Source organism: Barbus barbus, assembly GCF_936440315.1.
Source record: "Barbus barbus genome assembly, chromosome: 38".
In the NCBI taxonomy this organism is placed as follows: domain Eukaryota; kingdom Metazoa; phylum Chordata; class Actinopteri; order Cypriniformes; family Cyprinidae; genus Barbus; species Barbus barbus.
The window spans coordinates 28,138,660-28,157,143 of NC_136716.1; the positions used below are offsets into that span (position 1 = coordinate 28,138,660).

The following is an 18,484-nucleotide window of genomic DNA, read 5'->3' on the forward strand; positions in this document are numbered from 1 at the left end:
CAGTTATTTTAAATTAAGTTCTTTAAATGCATCATGCATTTCATGTAGTATGTAAAATATATGTATATTCACGTGTGTGTGTGTTTGACTAGTTTTAGCAATATTACTTTTAATTAAAGACTACACACTAACAAGTATGTAAGCTTATACATACATACACAACTATATAGTTTAAGTATATATAAGTATAGTTATCTAAATATGTTAACATGCTAATATTTTTATATATCTATGTATAAATACATGCCAGTATATAGTATATGTATGTAACACACACACACACACACACACACACTCCTCTCCGGTCAGAGAGATTTCTATTCTAAAAGCAGCGCAACAGTTTACAATGCTGGTTATTGTTGCTATGAAAATATCAAAGCGTGATGCAGTTATTTTGGCGTGTTGCTGTGATCGGTGTGTTTAGTGCACAGGATCCTCATGTCCTGCAGTCCTTCATCCAGCGCTTTCACAAACAGCCCTGAACACGTCTCCTGAGTCTCTCTGAAGCTGGACACACAGAACAGCATGTGACCGGGCCGTGGGTTATAACACACACCATAACCATCAGGAACCACCGGACCGTAGCAGCAGAACATCTCCTCTGTGGTGGGAACCTTCATGGAGGAGCATCACACATACTGTACATCATCTCAGCATCATTAAACCATTTACACCAATCCCTGCTGCCACTATTTGCAGAAGTGACTTACTTAGAATAATTCTAAAACAATGGAGAATAATACAACAGAGTGCGAAGAGTAAAATATGATCTGGAAGACTCAATGACTGTATTCTCACCTCATATATTTCCTGTCCTTATGGTACAGTTAGAGGACAAAGACCATTTTAAAAATAAAGTTCTGGCATGAATCTGTAGATGACGCAGTCCGATAGGTCTAACTCAATCTAACACAATGACATCATTATTACATGGCACTGCTGATTGGTTCTCTCCTGTATCAGTAGCCAATGAGCTCGCTGCTCAACATTCAAATATATGACTAGTGCTTGCTGTAGCAGTTTGCAGCGTGCTTCAGAAACCCTCCACCTTCCCCAGCTCCACCTGTGTAGATCAGGGTGATCATGTATGCTGTATATGGGGGTTATTTAATGTATATGTGCAGCAGCAGTATATCTTACATGCTCACAGCAGCTTGTTGTGGATGTATTGGCAGCAGCAGCGTAAGATGTATTTGGTCGGCAAGACCAAATACATTAACATTGTCATGTACATTACCATGCTAATTACTCAGAGAGTTGTCATGACAGAACTATGGTTAATGATTGAAATGCATGGGAGACCATACCTTCACGTCACGTCACTCTAAGCTGTATTGTGTTTATGTAGTATGCTGCTCTTACCTGACTGGTTGACAGTATGAAGTGGTTACTAATGTGGTACGTTTCATCAGAGAAAATGTCTGGCGTCTCCATTTTCATCTCCTTGGCAATTTCACATAGTCCTAGTAAGTGATTGCCCGTCCCCATCCCCGTGACGGCCTGCAGACGGTCAGACAGCTCATCAGCGCACACATAAAAACACCAGCGTGACGTCAGGCATCTGTATTCTCTCACCAGAGCTGTGATTTTACTCTGAGCATCTACAGCAGCTCGCAGCTTCTCCATCTTCTCTGTGTCCTGGAATGAAGAGCTGAGATTAAAGCTAGATATTCTGTGTTTATGGCAGAAGATAAAGGAGGGACGGAAAAACGTGAAACCTGAGCAGATGTTCCTCCATCTGTCATGGCCTTCACGAAGACCAGCGCCTCAGGAGTGCTGGAGCGGATGTTGTCCACGCGTCCCTGCTGGAAGCGGCGGAGAGAAGCGCTCTCGTAGGTGGACACGAGTCTTCTGTGACACCTGTGGAAACAGCGAGCGACGTCGAGTCCGGCTCTGAGAAGGAAAAGTCAGTCTTCGCTCCTCACCTGTAGAAGGCCAGCTGAAGAGCCAGCTGTATGAAGCTGTATGATCTTCTGCTGCTTGATGAACTCCTTCCCATAAAGCGCAAACGTGAAAACATTCATGTCGAGATTCCTCACGAGTCTAGAGAGAGAAGAGCATTCAGAGCGCCAATCAAACCACGGCTGATGCCTGCAGGGTCAAGCTTTCTAACAAAATGAGAAACTGAAAAAATTCTGTTGATAATCAGTTGTTACTAGATCTCCACTGGAAGAGTTTGATTCACCTGTGTAGGTGATCTGCAGCGGACGTCAGTGCGCCTTGAATCTGAAAGGAACATTTCCACAGTAATCTGCGTGGATGAGGAAGTTCAGACTCACTCCGGCCGGAGCTCTGCTTACAGGAGCGTCTGCAGCAAAGAGACCTTCATTCAGCTTCAGTTATCATAGCGTCATTTCACAGACTCTCACATTTGTCCAGAGCTTCAGAAAGTAACTTCAGCCATTAGTTAGCAGAAGAGCTCAGTTGTTCGATCAGCGGAGTTGATACGCACATGTTTTTCAGCAGATGTTCAGTGCACTGCACCAGAACGATTCCCTCGAACGGTGAGTGCTCACACACGACCCCACAAACACCGTCAGCGCCGATCACAAACTGAAACACAAACACATCAGCAGTGCTCTCGTTAACTGCTCAGTCAGGGTGTGTCTGCAGTATAGGGGTGTAATGGTACTCGCATTCGTACCGAAAATGTTCGGTATGGGTCTTGTTGTTCGGTACGCATGTGTACCATTTTGGTGCTCTTTGATGTGGAGTATCAAAGAAATCACTGTATAAATGCCTCAGTTCAAACGGCAGAGTGATCATCCCTTCCTCTTTATTACTAGTTTTAATGTGAAATAAACATGAATGAACATCTCATGCCTCATGTAATTGCTCAATCAGTGTTTCAACTGCACAAAGACGTCATTAAACAACTTGTAAAAACAAATGCCCCATAACATTTAATTAACCTCAGGCAAGTCATCAATGTCCACAGCTCGATAGTTTGCTAGAGAAATTAAGTCCAGAAAAGAGCATTTCAAGAAATATTAGCCTAGACAATATACTCATTATATATTACTTTAACTGTTACTGATGTGTTAATTATTTACAGTTTTTCTCAATAGATCTGACACATTTCTCTAAAGTCAGGTCACTGTTCTCAAAACAGTTAACACAGTGATCTGAACACTTTGTAATTGTCCTAACTGTAAATGTCCAAATATTTTTCAAAATTTAAGTTTGAGATCATTCAGTTGGACAATCAAGAATATTTTGAATGGAACAGCAGAACGGTTGGCATGGTGGCCCAGAACAACATCACCAGCCACAAAGGAAGAGGCCTGTGGATATGTTGAGACAGGAGCTTGTCAAGCAAGAATTTAATGAATGAATTCCGCATGGGGTGGAATTTAAAGGTTTCAACCAGTAGTGAAGGGGTCTCATTCTGAGAAGGCCCAACCGAAGCACTGGTGATGCAGAGGCCATGAGACCCAGCATCCTTTGAAATGCTTTGAGAGGGTAGGAGGCTCCAATTCTGAAGGAAGCCTCGAGCTGCTGTATAGCCAGAGCACAATCTGGCGTGACTATTTCCCTCATGCGGGCTAAGTCGAAAACTGTCCCCAGGAACACAGTTCGTTGGCTGGGGGACAGAGAGCTCTTGGCAAAATTGATCCTGAGTCCCAGGCACTCTAAAGTGACTGAGGAGGAAGGACCTATGGGCTATTAGCTCGGCCGTCGACTGCGCTAGAATAACCCAATCATCGAGGTAATTCAGGACACGAACTCCCATCTTTCTCAGAGGGGAGAGGGCCACGTTCATACACTTTGTAAAAGTGCGAGGAGCTAGAGCCAGCCCAAAGGGCAGGACCGTGTATTGATAAACCACTCCCTCGAAGGCGAATCTCCAGAATCGTCTGTGACGGGGGGGCTATCTGGATGTGAAAGTAAGCATCTTCCAGATCCAGCGAAAAGAACCAGTCCCCTGAGTGAATTTGCGAGAGAATCTGCTTCAGTAGTCATTCTGAACGGCCGTTTCATGAGGGCACGGTTCAGAATGAATCAGAATGAGCTTTATTGGCCAAGTATGTTTACACATACAAGGAATTTGTTGTAGTGACAGAAGCTCTACAGTGCAACAGAAAGACAGCAACAGGACAAGGACACAGATAATAAAAGAATAACAACAATTAACCGAAAGGCAATGTGCAAAGCAGCAAAAACACAATATATAATATAAACAACTATGTATGTACAGGTCAAGTATATGCAAATTAGAATATTGATAAAAATAAAGATACAAAAAAAAAAAAACAGTCTCAATAATTTTGATTCTCAATTACAAGTTAACTCTATTTAGGTCATGATTACCTATAAGTAACACTTTTTGATGCCATTGCTATAACACAATCAATAATGACAGCATACAGACAAGTTGTCCGCTGGGCCTATGGTGCATGTGTTGTGTCAGACATTAGAAGATAGTTTACAGAGGAAGGAGGACTTTATAAAGGTTTGGAATGGCCCCATTTTGTTGACAATTAATTAAAAATTAAAATCACAATCAAGCAGATCTGCATTTATGGTTAATTCAATTCAGTTTTATTTATACAGCACTAAATCATAAATATTATTTCATTGCACTGTTAATACCCAACTCAAAACACAACATTTCAACTGTTTATATATATATATATAATGTAGATGTACCAAACATATACTACCAAAAGAAATACCATCTGACCCATTTAAAAACATTTAACAATCTTTCAGTCTGGGTATCACACTAATGTGTTGTTAAAGTGTGTTAAATGGTGAAGGCTGTGCTAGAGATACACCAACAGCCTCATCATGTTGATCCTCTGGAGGGATCTGGAGAGAGGAGCAGGTGTAGTGGACATGACTGGAGGGATCTGGAGAGGAGCAGGTGTAGTGGACATGACCGGAGGGATCTGGAGAGAGGAGCAGGTGTAGTGGACATGACTGGAGGGATCTGGAGAGAGGAGCAGCTGTAGTGGACATGACCGGAGGGATCTGGAGAGAGGAGCAGGTGTAGTGGACATGACTGGAGGGATCTGGAGAGAGGAGCAGGTGTAGTGGACATGACCGGAGGGATCTGGAAAGAGGAGCAGGTGTAGTGGACATGACTGGAGGCATCTGGAAAGAGGAGCAGGTGTAGTGGACATGACTGGAGGGATCTGGAAAGAGGAGCAGGTGTAGTGAACATGACCGGAGGGATCTGGAAAGAGGAGCAGGTGTAGTGGACATGACCGGAGGGATCTGGAGAGAGGAGCAGGTGTAGTGGACATGACCGGAGGGATCTGGAGAGAGGAGCAGGTGTAGTGGACATGACTGGAGGGATCTGGAGAGAGGAGCAGGTGTAGTGGACATGACCGGAGGGATCTGGAAAGAGGAGCAGGTGTAGTGGACATGACTGGAGGCATCTGGAAAGAGGAGCAGACATGACCGGAGGGATCTGGAGAGAGGAGCAGGTGTAGTGGACATGACTGGAGGGATCTGGAGAGAGGAGCAGGTGTAGTGGACATGACTGGAGGGATCTGGAAAGAGGAGCAGGTGTAGTGGACATGACTGGAGGGATCTGGAGAGAGGAGCAGGTGTAGTGGACATGACTAGAGGGATCTGGAAAGAGGAGCAGGTGTAGTGGACATGACTGGAGGGATCTGGAAAGAGGAGCAGGTGTAGTGAACATGACCGGAGGGATCTGGAAAGAGGAGCAGGTGTAGTGGACATGACCGGAGGGATCTGGAGAGAGGAGCAGGTGTAGTGGACATGACCGGAGGGATCTGGAGAGAGGAGCAGGTGTAGTGGACATGACTGGAGGGATCTGGAGAGAGGAGCAGGTGTAGTGGACATGACCGGAGGGATCTGGAAAGAGGAGCAGGTGTAGTGGACATGACTGGAGGCATCTGGAAAGAGGAGCAGACATGACCGGAGGGATCTGGAGAGAGGAGCAGGTGTAGTGGACATGACTGGAGGGATCTGGAGAGAGGAGCAGGTGTAGTGGACATGACTGGAGGGATCTGGAAAGAGGAGCAGGTGTAGTGGACATGACTGGAGGGATCTGGAGAGAGGAGCAGGTGTAGTGGACATGACTGGAGGGATCTGGAAAGAGGAGCAGGTGTAGTGGACATGACTGGAGGGATCTGGAGAGAGAAGCAGGTGTAGTGGACATGACCGGAGGAATCTGGAAAGAGGAGCAGGTGTAGTGGACATGACTAGAGGGATCTGGAAAGAGGAGCAGGTGTAGTGGACATGACTGGAGGGATCTGGAGAGAGAAGCAGGTGTAGTGGACATGACCGGAGGAATCTGGAAAGAGGAGCAGGTGTAGTGGACATGACCGGAGGGATCTGGAGAGAGGAGCAGGTGTAGTGGACATGACTAGAGGGATCTGGAAAGAGGAGCAGGTGTAGTGGACATGACTGGAGGGATCTGGAGAGAGAAGCAGGTGTAGTGGACATGACCGGAGGAATCTGGAAAGAGGAGCAGGTGTAGTGGACATGACAGTGCTGTGTTCTCGTGGAGTCTGTGGTGACCTGCAGTATTCCTCTCTCAGACGGCATATGCTGGGACAAGCAAACACAAGTTTAGATCACATTCACTGCTGACCATGCTTTTCCACTTGGCCTCCATCACATCTGTTAAGTTACACACCACCGCGGTGTTTGAAGCAGATGCATTAGTGTTGTCCAGTCTCTTCAGCTGCACTAACGCACCAAGGCCCGGAAGATACCGTCCTATTTCTTGTTAGGAAACCTGTGGACTCCATGTCCTGACAGGCTGGAGTTTGTGCAACCTCCACAAACACAATAATTTACCATGACAATAATAAATTGAAATAAAAATAACTACCGAAAACACACTGACTCGCGCGCGCTCAAAGCAGAGCTCGGCACACGACTCCCTTATGTGACGTAATATGACGAGATGTAAAAAAAAAAGCGTTTTTTGAGAACTGTCCAGGAAAGCGTCACTTTTTCATCTAAATGTGTGCCCTCGTGTCTTGTAAAACATTTTCAAATCCTGCATTAACGGTTCATATGATATTTTCATACAAGGTTATATATTCATTTGAAAAAATGTTTAACCTGCAATATGCACTTTAATATCATTACACTTTATTTGCTCTGTTTTATTTTGTGAAACCTTACTAAGCATATGGAATAACCGTTTTATAAAAGCAATAAGCCCTGTGAAGCTGTTAGAAATTCACTGTAAACCAGTTCTTGGGGTTTATTGCTTTATTATCTTAAATTGAAAGAAAGAGCAATTAGTTCAGTAAACCACTGTTTAATGTATAAAAAAGCGATTTTATTTAGTTTTTCCTCTTGCTGTACCGAAACCATACCGAATCATGATGTCAAAACCGAGGTATGTACCGAACCGTCACGATTGTGTACCGTTACAGCTGTAGTCTGCAGTGTGCCATTCCTGCTCTGAACAGAATTACAAAACAAGCAAACGTTTCCCAAAGACTCCTGCTGGCCGTTCCTCCAAGTTCCCAGAGCTTGGCTCCAGAACACATCTGCACATCTGAACACTTTCATTTACTGAGTGTCTGTAGTAGAGGTGTGCAATATGACGATTTTTGATCGTGGATGATAAAAATGTCTCCACGATCTGCTTTTGAAGAAATATCGTAGTATCGTGCTGCAGCACACATTATATCAAATACAGTTCTGGTCTCTGTCTCTATATACTGTACAACACGACATACAGCAGTAGAGTTACTCTGACAGGACACTGCACTTATTCGCGATCGCAAAAGTACATTATTTGCACACAAGCCTTGCTGGTTAAATGTTTAATTCATGAGCTGGTCTGATGTGCGCTTTTTCTGAGCGCATACACCTGAAGCACGGACACTAAAAAGCCTGTCTAACAGCGCCTGATTTCTCAACTAACTTATCTTTTGCGCTAATACTGTCAAAACACACAAGGTTTACATACAGACTCAGTTGGTTATCTTTAAAATGAAAGCAAATAGTTAAGAGACAAATGGATGCGTGCCTGTATATTAGATGCGTGCAGCTCTTAAAGAGACAGGACACTAAACATGCTGTCGACTGTCATTAAAGGGATAGTTCACCCTCAAATTTTATTTCTGTTATTATTTACTCACTCACATGTTGTCCCAAACCTCTATTAATTTCTTGTGCTGAACCCAAAATAAGATATTTTGAAGAATGAGGTTAACCAAACAGTCGCTGGTACACATTGACTTTGATAGCAGGAAAGAAAAATCCTATGGAAGTCACTGAGGACCAGCAACTGTTTGTTTAATACATTTGCTTTAGGAATCAGTCCATGTAGTGTTTTATTTTTATGTTTGTTCATTCAATTTAATTGAATGCTCTGCTAAATACACCTATTGTACCTGAAAATAAAGCACTGTTTGTTTTATTTGTATATTATGTGTATTTGTAATGTGTATCTTTGTTCTTATTTTTTAATAAGAAAGATAAAATAGTGACAAAGATTTTTATCTTCGCCCACTTTGGCCTAAATATCTGCCATGTCTTTTTTTTTGTTTTGATGTTACCTTGAAAGGCTTTGTCTTTCTAGTTTGGTTGTAATGCTCAGACAACTTGTAAAACCAAAATAGTAAAAACAACATGACAAAGAATCATAAAATCGTGACATGATATTTTTTCCATATCGCCCACCTAGTCTGTGGTTTACCTGCAGGGGTTTGTCGTACCAGCGGTTCGCCCCGTTCTTATCGCGTCCTCCTCCGTGGAGCACCAGTGCAGCTCTGTTGGCGTTGCTGGGTTCGAGTCCCGCGGGATCGTCCAGACAGACGACGCACACGCAGCGCTCTATCAGCTCCACAGACTCTCTGTTCACTGGATCTGCTTCACAGATTGTTCACACATTAAAATGCATCTCTGTCACACACGGGATTGTGGGAAAGTGATTTCCCTTCTGGATAACGGTGAAATCTGGCACTGAGCTATGAAAGTAAGCTGAGTGTTTAATCTGTCTGTCTCTCTAGCTATTAGCACCATGTCCGTGTGGTGTTGTGTGGACCTTTGAGCAGCTGGTCTCTGGCTCGGGCCCAGTCCGCCCGGCCCCCGGCGATCAGCAGTCCCACGGCCGGCTGCTTCTGCTCAGCGCTCAGCGTCTGCTCATAGATCCACTCCAGCTGAGCCTGGACATCTGCCTCCTTCAGTTAACAGCTTCCTTCCATCAGATTCAGTGCAAAGAACTGAGAACGTGAACCAGACGCGCGTCTTTAGTGAACAGACACATGCAGTGCTAGTATTGAGCTTTTAGTGAGAGAAGAAATCAGTGCCACATACATGAGATGTAACATTCACATTTATTCATTAAGCAGACCCTTTTATCCAAAGCAACTGGAGGAATGAGGAATACAACAAGCGATTCATCTTAAGGAGGCAGTAAACACAAGTGTCACTAATGCAAAGTTTCAGACATCGTTCAGAATAGTACAAGCTAGAAAGGGAAGGAATAAGGATTAGTGAAAGCACAGAAGGGTTTTCTTTTTCACCAGGATGCAGCACATACTAATGAAGACCTGATTATTATGATTTTTTTTATTGGAGCTAATATTGGCTAGCAGATAGCAACTAGCAGCGTTTGATTGTTTGTTCAGTGGTTTTTGTGCACAGCAGCCGGATCTCAAACAGCGCCGGTGTCAGCGGCTCCCCATGGCTCTACAGCTCTGATTGGGTTATTGAGTTATCAGACCGGGCCTCATTAGAGACGCTTCCCAAGCCATTTCCAGGTAAATGGCCCTCGAGTCTGCAGCGCTCCACAGGAGAGAGAAGTGGTGAAGAGCGTCTGTCGATGGAGCCACAGGACCTGCAGTTAATTTAAGAGCCTCTCAAGCCTTGATTTGACCCTGATTAGCTGGATCAGATTAAGGTGACCGCAGATATTCTTCAGTGAGCCGACTGTAATGAATCAGGACTAAACGTGGCCTTTTCTCGACTCATTTATCACAGATCGATCATTTCTCCAAACATGAGAGACTCATTCAGCAGCACTCTGGTGTAACACAGCAAAAGCACACACCTGATTTTTACAGGCTACAATGACGTGTCCCACATCAGACGCACTGTCCGGCGTGATGAGTGTGTCCTGCTTGAGTCCAGCCCATCTGTAAGAACTGAACAAACGCTTGTACTGATCCATACAGAGCGGAGAGTCGGCCTTCTGACCATGAGCCACGTCCAGCAGCAGAGTCTGCCTACAACACACACACACATGTTGGGTTTCCATGTTTTATGGGGACTCTCCATAGGCGTAATGGTTTTTATACTGTACAATCTGTATGTGCTATTGCCCTACACCAACCCTACACCTAAACTTAGCCCTCACAGGAAACATGCTGCATTTTTAGATTTTCAAAAAACTTTATGCTGTATGATTTATAAGCTTGTTTCCTCATGGGGACCAAAAAATGTCCCCACAAGATTAAGATTTACTGGTATTACTATCCTTGTGGGGACATTTGGTCCCCAGGACGTGATAAATACCAGGTGCACACACACACACACACACACACACACACACACCCCAACACACACACACACACACACACACACACATACATACATACACACACGCACACCCCAACACACACACACACACCCCAACACACACGCACACACACACACACAGCGCTCATGTGTTACTGGCAAAGACTAAACTAGCTCAGCTGAATTAGATTAGATTAGATTAGATTAGATTCAACTTTATTATCATTTATGCAGAGTACAAGTACAGAGCTAATGAAATGCAGTTAGCATCTAACCAGAAGTGCAAGAATATAGTGTTTTATATACATATAAGTGCAGAGTAAATGAAGATATAATTTACAGAATGTACAGTGGAATTGCTATATACAGTATTGAGTATATACAGAATATAAATAGGAATGCAATGTAGGGATTGTATGTACATTATGAACAGAGCAATGTAGATTATATAGATTACAGATTATATATACACATTATGAACAGCAGAAACGTGAGAACAGTGGTAATAAATAAATACAGCTGGATGAGTGTGCAAAGTATTGATAGAACAATGTATTCTATGCAAAATAGCAGTAGTGCAATATTTTATAGAAATAGTTTACTGTGCTTGTACAGTAACAACTTTAGACAGTTTATAGTGTAATAACTTTAACAATGTGCAGTCTGTGCAAAATATCAGTAGTGCAAATGCATGTGTGTAAAGTACTGTGACCAGTGCAGTAATAAGCAGGTGCAGGTTAGATTGGTGGTGTGGCGTTCAGAAGTGTTACAGCCTCGGGGAAGAAGCTCTTCCTGAGCCTACTAGTGCGAGAGCGTAGGCACCTGTAACGCCTGCCGGATGCAAGGAGGGTGAAAAGTCCATGGTTGGGGTGAGAGGCATCCTTGATGATGTTTCTTGCCCTGCCCAGACAGCGCTTATGATAAATGTTCTCAATGGAAGTTAACTGGGTGCCGGTGATCCGTTGAGCAGTTTTCACCACCCGCTGGAGTGCTTTGCGGTCAGATGCGGAGCAATTGCTGTACCATACTGAGATGCAGTTCGTGAGTATGCTCTCAATGGTACAGCGGTAGAATTCCACAAGGATCCTGGGATTCAGGTGAACTTTCTTAAGGCTCCTTAAGAAGTAAAGGCGCTGCTGTGCCTTTTTGACCAGAGTGGAGGTGTTATGGGACCAGGTGAGGTCATCAGAGATGTGGATGCCAAGGAACTTGAAACTCGACACATGCTCCACTACAGCTCCGTTGATGTAGATGGGTGTGTGTGCATGACTCCTAGTCCGCCTGAAGTCCACAATGATCTCCTTTGTCTTCTGGGTGTTTAGTTCTAGATTATTGGTGGCACACCACACAGCCAGGTGCTGCACCTCATCCCTGTAGGCTGAGTCATCGTCATCCTTGATCAGACCTACCACCGTGGTGTCATCTGCAAATTTGATGATGGTGTTGGAGCCATAAACAGGAACACAGTCATGGGTGAAGAGGGAGTACAAGAGAGGGCTCAGTACGCAGCCCTGTGGCACGCCGGTGTTCAGGGTGATGATGGAGGAGGAGAGGTTATCTAACTTGACGGACTGAGGTCTGTTAGTCAGAAAATCTAGAATCCAATTGCAGATGGGTGTGCTGATTCCAAGCTGGCTGAGCTTGGAGATCAGCTTGGAGGGGATTACTGTATTAAATGCAGAACTGAAATCTATGAACAGCATTCTCACATGTGTGTTTTGACTGTCCAGGTGGGTGAGGGCAGAGTGAAGTGCTGTTGAGATGGCATCCTCTGTTGACCTATTGTGGCGATAGGCAAATTGGAATGGGTCCAGTGTAGCAGGGAGACAGGATTTTAGGTGGGATGCAACCAGTTTCTCAAAACACTTGGCAATGATGGGGGTGAGTGCAACAGGACGGAAGTCATTAGGGACCGAGGCAGTGGAGTGTTTCGGTACTGGTACGATGGTGGAGGTTTTGAAGATAGTGGGGACAGTTGTTTGGGCCAGGGACAGATTGAAAATGTCCGTGAAGACCCCAGCTAGCTGCTCCGCACAGGCTTTAAGCACACGACCAGGTATTCCGTCAGGGCCAGCTGCCTTCCGTGCATTCACCTTACGCAGAGTGGAGTAAACATCTGATGTGGAGAGAGTGAGAGGCAGTTCACTGGGTTGATGCTCAGCTTTGAGTGAGATCTCCTTATTATTTTGATCAAAACGAGCATAAAAGTGATTGAGCTCGTCTGGGAGGGAGGCAGAGCTGGAGGGGGGCACAGAGTTAGGTGGTTTGTAATCTGTGATAGATTGTATGCCTTGCCACATACGCCGGGGGTCTGAAGAGTTGAAGTGTTCTTCAATCTTCTGTTTGTGTGTGAGTTTGGCCTGGCAGATACCCTTCCTCAGGTTGGCTATTAGATGAAGGATTAGATGAAGGATGCTGATTTACCCGTCCACCGCTGCTTTGTATTGAGAAACACTCAGGATGAGACGAGCAGCAAACCTGGACAAACACAAGAGACACACACCGATTTAACCTCTAATTCAATCAAAGAGTCAGACAGAGATTGTGACATCTTACATATGCCCATCAATCTGACACGTGTTAGAAAATCTCATTCAAGATGACCAGAGACACCTGCAAACACTGGTCAGATCTTACAGAGCAAATCCAGCTCTGTGCTGTTTATGAAGTCGCATACAGCAAATACAGTCTGTTTGGTGGTGGATGTTTCAAACACACAGGATTCGTCATGTTGAGCACTCACATACTTACAGTTTTTTTCAGCTGTTTACACACAAAATCTTTCCTTGTCACAGTTTCTGAAAGCTGTCACTCAAACAGCAGAAACACACACCAAATCTACAAAACCAGACACTAATTCTCAGACTTTGACTCGGTTTTCAATTTCATAAAACACACAATAACACAACACACAATTCTCTATGTAACACACAAATCTAACAGGAATTCATATTATGGCAAAGATGTTTGTAAATATTCGCTTTTGAGATGTGTTTGTGATATTTTGAATGCAGTGCTTCATTTTGCAAGAGATGTGAGGCATTTTGCATTTTGTGCGCAATTCTTGGATTTGTGTGTAAAGTTGTTTAGAAAAAGGGGCAAAGTTTTGAAAATGTGTGTAAGCAGCTGAAAAAACTGTAAGTGTGTAGAGATCCACTAATATTACTTTAAACAGACTGTAGTCACCGCTGTGTTGACCAGTGATTCTGCAGTCATGACCGTCCACAAAATACAGACCAGATGCTGCTGCATGATCTTCATTGACGTTAGGTGTGCATGAATTAATAAGTGCTCTTTATTTACTCACAGCAGAGAGTCTTTCACGTCTCTGAAGGATTGTTTGGGGAACACCAGCGCAGGACTGGAGTTCACGGGAAGTGCAAGTCTGTTCTTCAGATACATGTCTTCCAGCCAGAAGTCGAACACCTGAGAAAAACACAGCAGAGCCATCAGCTCATCATTTCCTGAGCTCTAATTAAACTCGTTTGAGGCGTGAAGCTACACTGTCTTTGAAGGAGAAAGAGGGACAAAAACACAATGAAATATTATTTTAGTAAAGTGCCATTATTTATCAAGTGCTGCTGTCACATTAAAGCTGTGATGTTTCCTGGCGGACGGATCAATAGCCACAGATCAGTTGCTCATTATTTTTCTTCATCTGTTTTAATGGGACTTTAATAATAAATCGGTGTGTCTGAAGTATGTTAACTGCTCTGAACGCCGTCCGTTCCTGTGATAGCTCAGGGTTCAAGCTCTCTAACGGTGTTTGTACCCAGTTCTCTGTCTTTTCTCTTTTCTCCAGCAGCAGTTTTTGCAGTCTTTCTCCAATGCCTCCGTGTTTGCCGAACGTCTCCACCATGGCTTTGGTCTTGAGGAACTGTGTTTCAGGAATAAGGTGTTTGACGGATCTCAGGTAGGCGTCCAGTGTGTGCTGCAGGTCCGGCACAGGGAGTTTGGGCAGCATCTGGAGAAGAGAAGAAGAATGAATGTTATTCATCACAGTCCCATATAGACAGATAAGTAGAGATGATTCCTCAAACTGTTGGACAGGACCGTGTTTTCCAGCGGTTCTGCCTCCGGTGGAGGAGCATTAATGAGACAGTAACGCTTGAGTCTCTCTGATGTTTTGTGTTCTCAGCTCTCGCTTTAATAATTTATAGGAATAGCTTTAAGACAAATGGAGGAAAGATTTTATAAGCCTTTCCTGCTGGTCAAAAATACTATTTTGATTAACAAAATGCAAATGGGGCACGGATATGGTTCAGAAACACTATCTCACAAAATATTGTTAAAATCTATTAATAAAAGCAGATCTTCAAGCTATAGATTTACCTGTTTTAAAATAGTAGAAAAGGTACATTTAGTTATATTTTGTACGTACATCCTGAAAATCATATGTTCATTTATGAAATTTGTTTTCAATCTGAAGAAAAAATCTACAAAAGTAAAATCAGATGGCAGCTGATGCGTGTCTGTGTTTTTTCTGAACTGATGTTTGATTCCTCAACTCTGCAAACTCTGTCCTGTGGAGACTGTCCAGCACCTCTCAACATTACCCTCAGTCAGAAACACCCTTACATCTGAACTATATCAGGAATAACCAAATGCAGTGGACACTGTCCATCAGATAATATTCAGGTTTCTATTCCAGACAGTATTGTTTTAGTGTGATGGATGGTTCATCAGAGGTGGGAGTAATTATTTACCCGATTTAATTTCCATTCATTTGAATTGATTGGTCAGTGAAATTGACTAAACAATATGAAAACAGAAGCTAATGTTGCGTTGAAGTGTTTTTATAGTCGCTGCAGACAGAGACGCTCCTAACCTGATCAATAAACGCGACATTGAGCTACAGTCCAGCCTTCAACACATGCAGATCTGATCAAAACATCCGATACATCACTTTATTTGCTCTTATTTAAAAAAATAAATAAATCTTAGAATCAGCAATGGCAGCTTGAATCAGGTGTACATTGACAGAACTATAGTATTTATTTGAATAAACTGTCAAATACTAATCTCTAGAGAAATTAAATAAAAATTTTCAGCAGAATGAATGAACTGATGTATAGCTCACCTGTGTGATCGGTGTCTGTGTCTCCGGCGGCGCGTCAGCTGTCTGTCAGCCGCTCTGTGGCTCCGGTCTCCGGTGTCCGTGACTCCGCCCCCCGCGCTGACGCTCCTGCAGGTGTTTCCAGAACTGCTGCTCTTTCTTCTGTTCCACCAATTTATTATGCTGGACAAAATATTTAATTCTCTACCTATAGCTTTATTTTTATTTATTTATTTTTTTCCCGGTTAGAACACATACTTAGGTAAACACTGATTAGTAAAGTTTATTTTCATCATATGAAAGACCCTAACGCTGATAATTAAGCTGCAAAACTTGTAGGGGAAAGATAACATTTTAACTAAATAAATTGTCTTTACAATTTGCTTATATTTGTTCCCACGTTAACAGGTCCAGATTATATATTTCGTTTCCATGCAAAGTGATGAAACCCACACGAATCCAGACGGACTCAAAACTCCTCGGCTGTCGATTAAAGATCCTTCTTAGGACTTTTGAGAATTTAAATATAAAAAACGACAAAACTTCATTCGTTGCCACATTTATTAGTAGTGATTCAGTCAGTAAAAAGGCACATATATGGAAATATGACCATTGGTTTTATTTGGATTTTGTGCAGTTACATCTACTCACATCTTCTACACACAACAGGAGAGAGAGTCGCTCAGAGCCAAATGTTATAGTTTCTATCTAAATCATAAAAGACAGGTCTCTGAGCGGACACAGTCATGAGTGAGGGGATAAATATTGCACACCAGGGCTGAACGTTTGAGATATGATCTCTGTAGTTAAATGAACTCGGGTCCCGACGATTCCTCCTCCGAGAGAGACCGGGCTGTCTCGAAGAGCCCGTTCTCGTCCACAGTACACACGTTATCGGTGGTGGTGCACAAGCCTTTTCTCCTGAGTCTGCGCTCCTGCATGCGGATGGAGTCGTAGAGTCCCTTGGGTTCTTCCTCCAGCAGCACGTTCCTCTCGGAGCAGGACTTCTTCATCTGGCACACGCAGCGGAGCAGCAGCAGCGCCGGCGCGTAAAGCACGTTCACCAGACCCATGCCCAGGTTCAGCTGAACGAAGCCCAGGTTGTGCACGATCTGCCCCGCGACTACAGGTCCCAAAGCGTAGGCGAGAGAGTACGAGATGTCCGCGATGGCAAAGACGCTGCCGTAGACGGACACGTGACGCACGTCCACCAGGAAGGCCAGCGTGGGCAGCAGCGCCGTGTCCACCAACGCGATGCCGAAGCAGACGCCGCACAGCGGGAGCATCAGCTGCTCGGGAGTCCTGCAGGCGGGCACCGTGCAGGAGCTGGCCCCGATTATCACCATCCCGAGCGCGCCGTAGAACCACTGCAGCTCCGGGTACTTGGCGGCCAACCGGACGGTGATGTAAACCCCGAGCACGTGCGGGAAGAAGGCGGGCAGCCAGATCAGACCCATCTCCCACTTCGAGGCGTTCATCGTACTCTCCATCCAGCTGGAGATGGTGGGCTCCAGGAACGCCAGCGGGATGTTGCAGACGGTCAGCGCGCCCGCCACCACGGCGATGTACGGGTCCGTCATGAGCCGGTGGATGGGCGTCCCGACCGGCATGTTCGCGCGCGTGCCGTTAGAGAACGGTCTGATTACGGTCAGGAGCAGAACGCCGTCCACCAGGCACACAGAGGCCAGAACTATGAACGGGACGCGTTTCCCTGCGAACTCGTACAGGACTCCGCCGAACGGAGGCGCCACGAGGCTCCCGAACGAGATGAAGGCGAGCGCGACGCCCAGCGCGCGGCTCCGCTCCGCTTCCTCCGTGTATCTGTCCGCGATCATCGCGATCCCGGAGGTGTCCGCGAACGCCGAGCCCAGACCCTGCAGGCTGCGCGCCGCGAACAGCGTCCCGTAGTTCTCCGCGAACGCGAAGATGCAGGTGGAGACGAACATGACCAGCAGCCCGATCAGCAGCGGGATGTCGTACCCCACGCGGTCGATGAAGGTGCCCGATAACGGGTTGACCATGAGCTGCAGAATGGCTTTGGAGGCGAACAGCACCCCGATCTGAATGTCCAGATTGTTCTGGTTCGCTCTGCTCACGGAAGAGTTGGCGTGAGTGCGCGCCGCCTGCTCTGTCTCCAAATCCTCGAGATAGTCGGGAATGATGGGAACGATCACCATGTACAGCATGTTGTCCAGCAGGAGCGCGACGCAGACGATCACCAGAATGAGCTTTCTCTGCCGGTTGGGGTCTTGCATTGCGCTGCCGAGCTGTTTAGTTCTTTCGCCCATCTCGGACAACTTTAGGGCGGCAGATTTCGCCAAACCGGCAGAGCCGTCAGACTCCATGACTGTCTAAAAGCCCGTTCACCTCAAGAGAGATTCAGTGCTTCAGAGCGCAGTTTCATTCCTCTCCTGCGCAGCGACGCGTCTGGCTTTTACGCACGAACTTCCCCGGTGTCCGGAGCGTCTGACAGGTGACGCGCTACTCTTCTCTCTTCGAGTGTACAGTCCTGAGCTTCGCTTTCTGCATTTCCACTTCTGCTGAGCTTCTTTACATTTACATTCGCTGTGGTAGTTCACATCAGTTTTTCTTCCTTCAGAAGCAGCAGACTCGCTGTGGGCACAAACTCTGTGCCACGGTCAGCTTCCTCTGATTTCTCTCCTCTGGTCATCAGCTGCGTCCGTCTGCTAATTCTCTGACAGAACAATCAGAGTCTTGATCACACATCACAAAAATATAGTGTTCTTACGAACCTAACTGACCTCGGACCAGCTTATTCTGTTCTCCAAACACTGAAAACAGAGCAGAAGTACATCAAGATTCTCCTGCATGCACAAATAACAGATGTATGAATAAATCATTAATAATCGCAGCACAAGGACTCCAGTCAGATCAGGTTAAATGCACTCGGAGTTTGGATCAGTTATCATTTAAAAACACACACATTTGATCATTTGCGATTAA

General features: G+C 45.0%; 1 protein-coding gene and 1 pseudogene across 2 annotated transcripts; both read right to left on the reverse strand.

Moving 5' to 3' along the window:
* Positions 1–389: 389 nt before the first annotated feature.
* LOC306857499 (choline O-acetyltransferase-like) lies at positions 390–15,017 on the reverse strand (annotated as a pseudogene). Its single transcript has 13 exons — positions 14,982–15,017; positions 14,237–14,428; positions 13,772–13,890; positions 12,889–12,942; positions 9,998–10,172; positions 8,990–9,125; positions 8,642–8,811; positions 2,453–2,553; positions 2,186–2,308; positions 1,926–2,043; positions 1,719–1,860; positions 1,363–1,638; positions 390–614 (listed from the first exon to the last, which is right to left on the reverse strand). The product of its transcript is annotated as a choline O-acetyltransferase-like (transcript).
* A 1,309-nt stretch (positions 15,018–16,326) lies between these two features.
* Positions 16,327–17,865, reverse strand: LOC306857500 (putative vesicular acetylcholine transporter-B; the record flags this gene model as incomplete). The annotated part of the gene is made up of 1 exon (XM_079397475.1): positions 16,327–17,865. One exon carries the CDS (start codon positions 17,863–17,865, stop codon positions 16,327–16,329), a length of 1,539 nt encoding a protein of 512 aa, XP_079253601.1.
* Between the last annotated feature and the right edge of the window lie 619 nt (positions 17,866–18,484).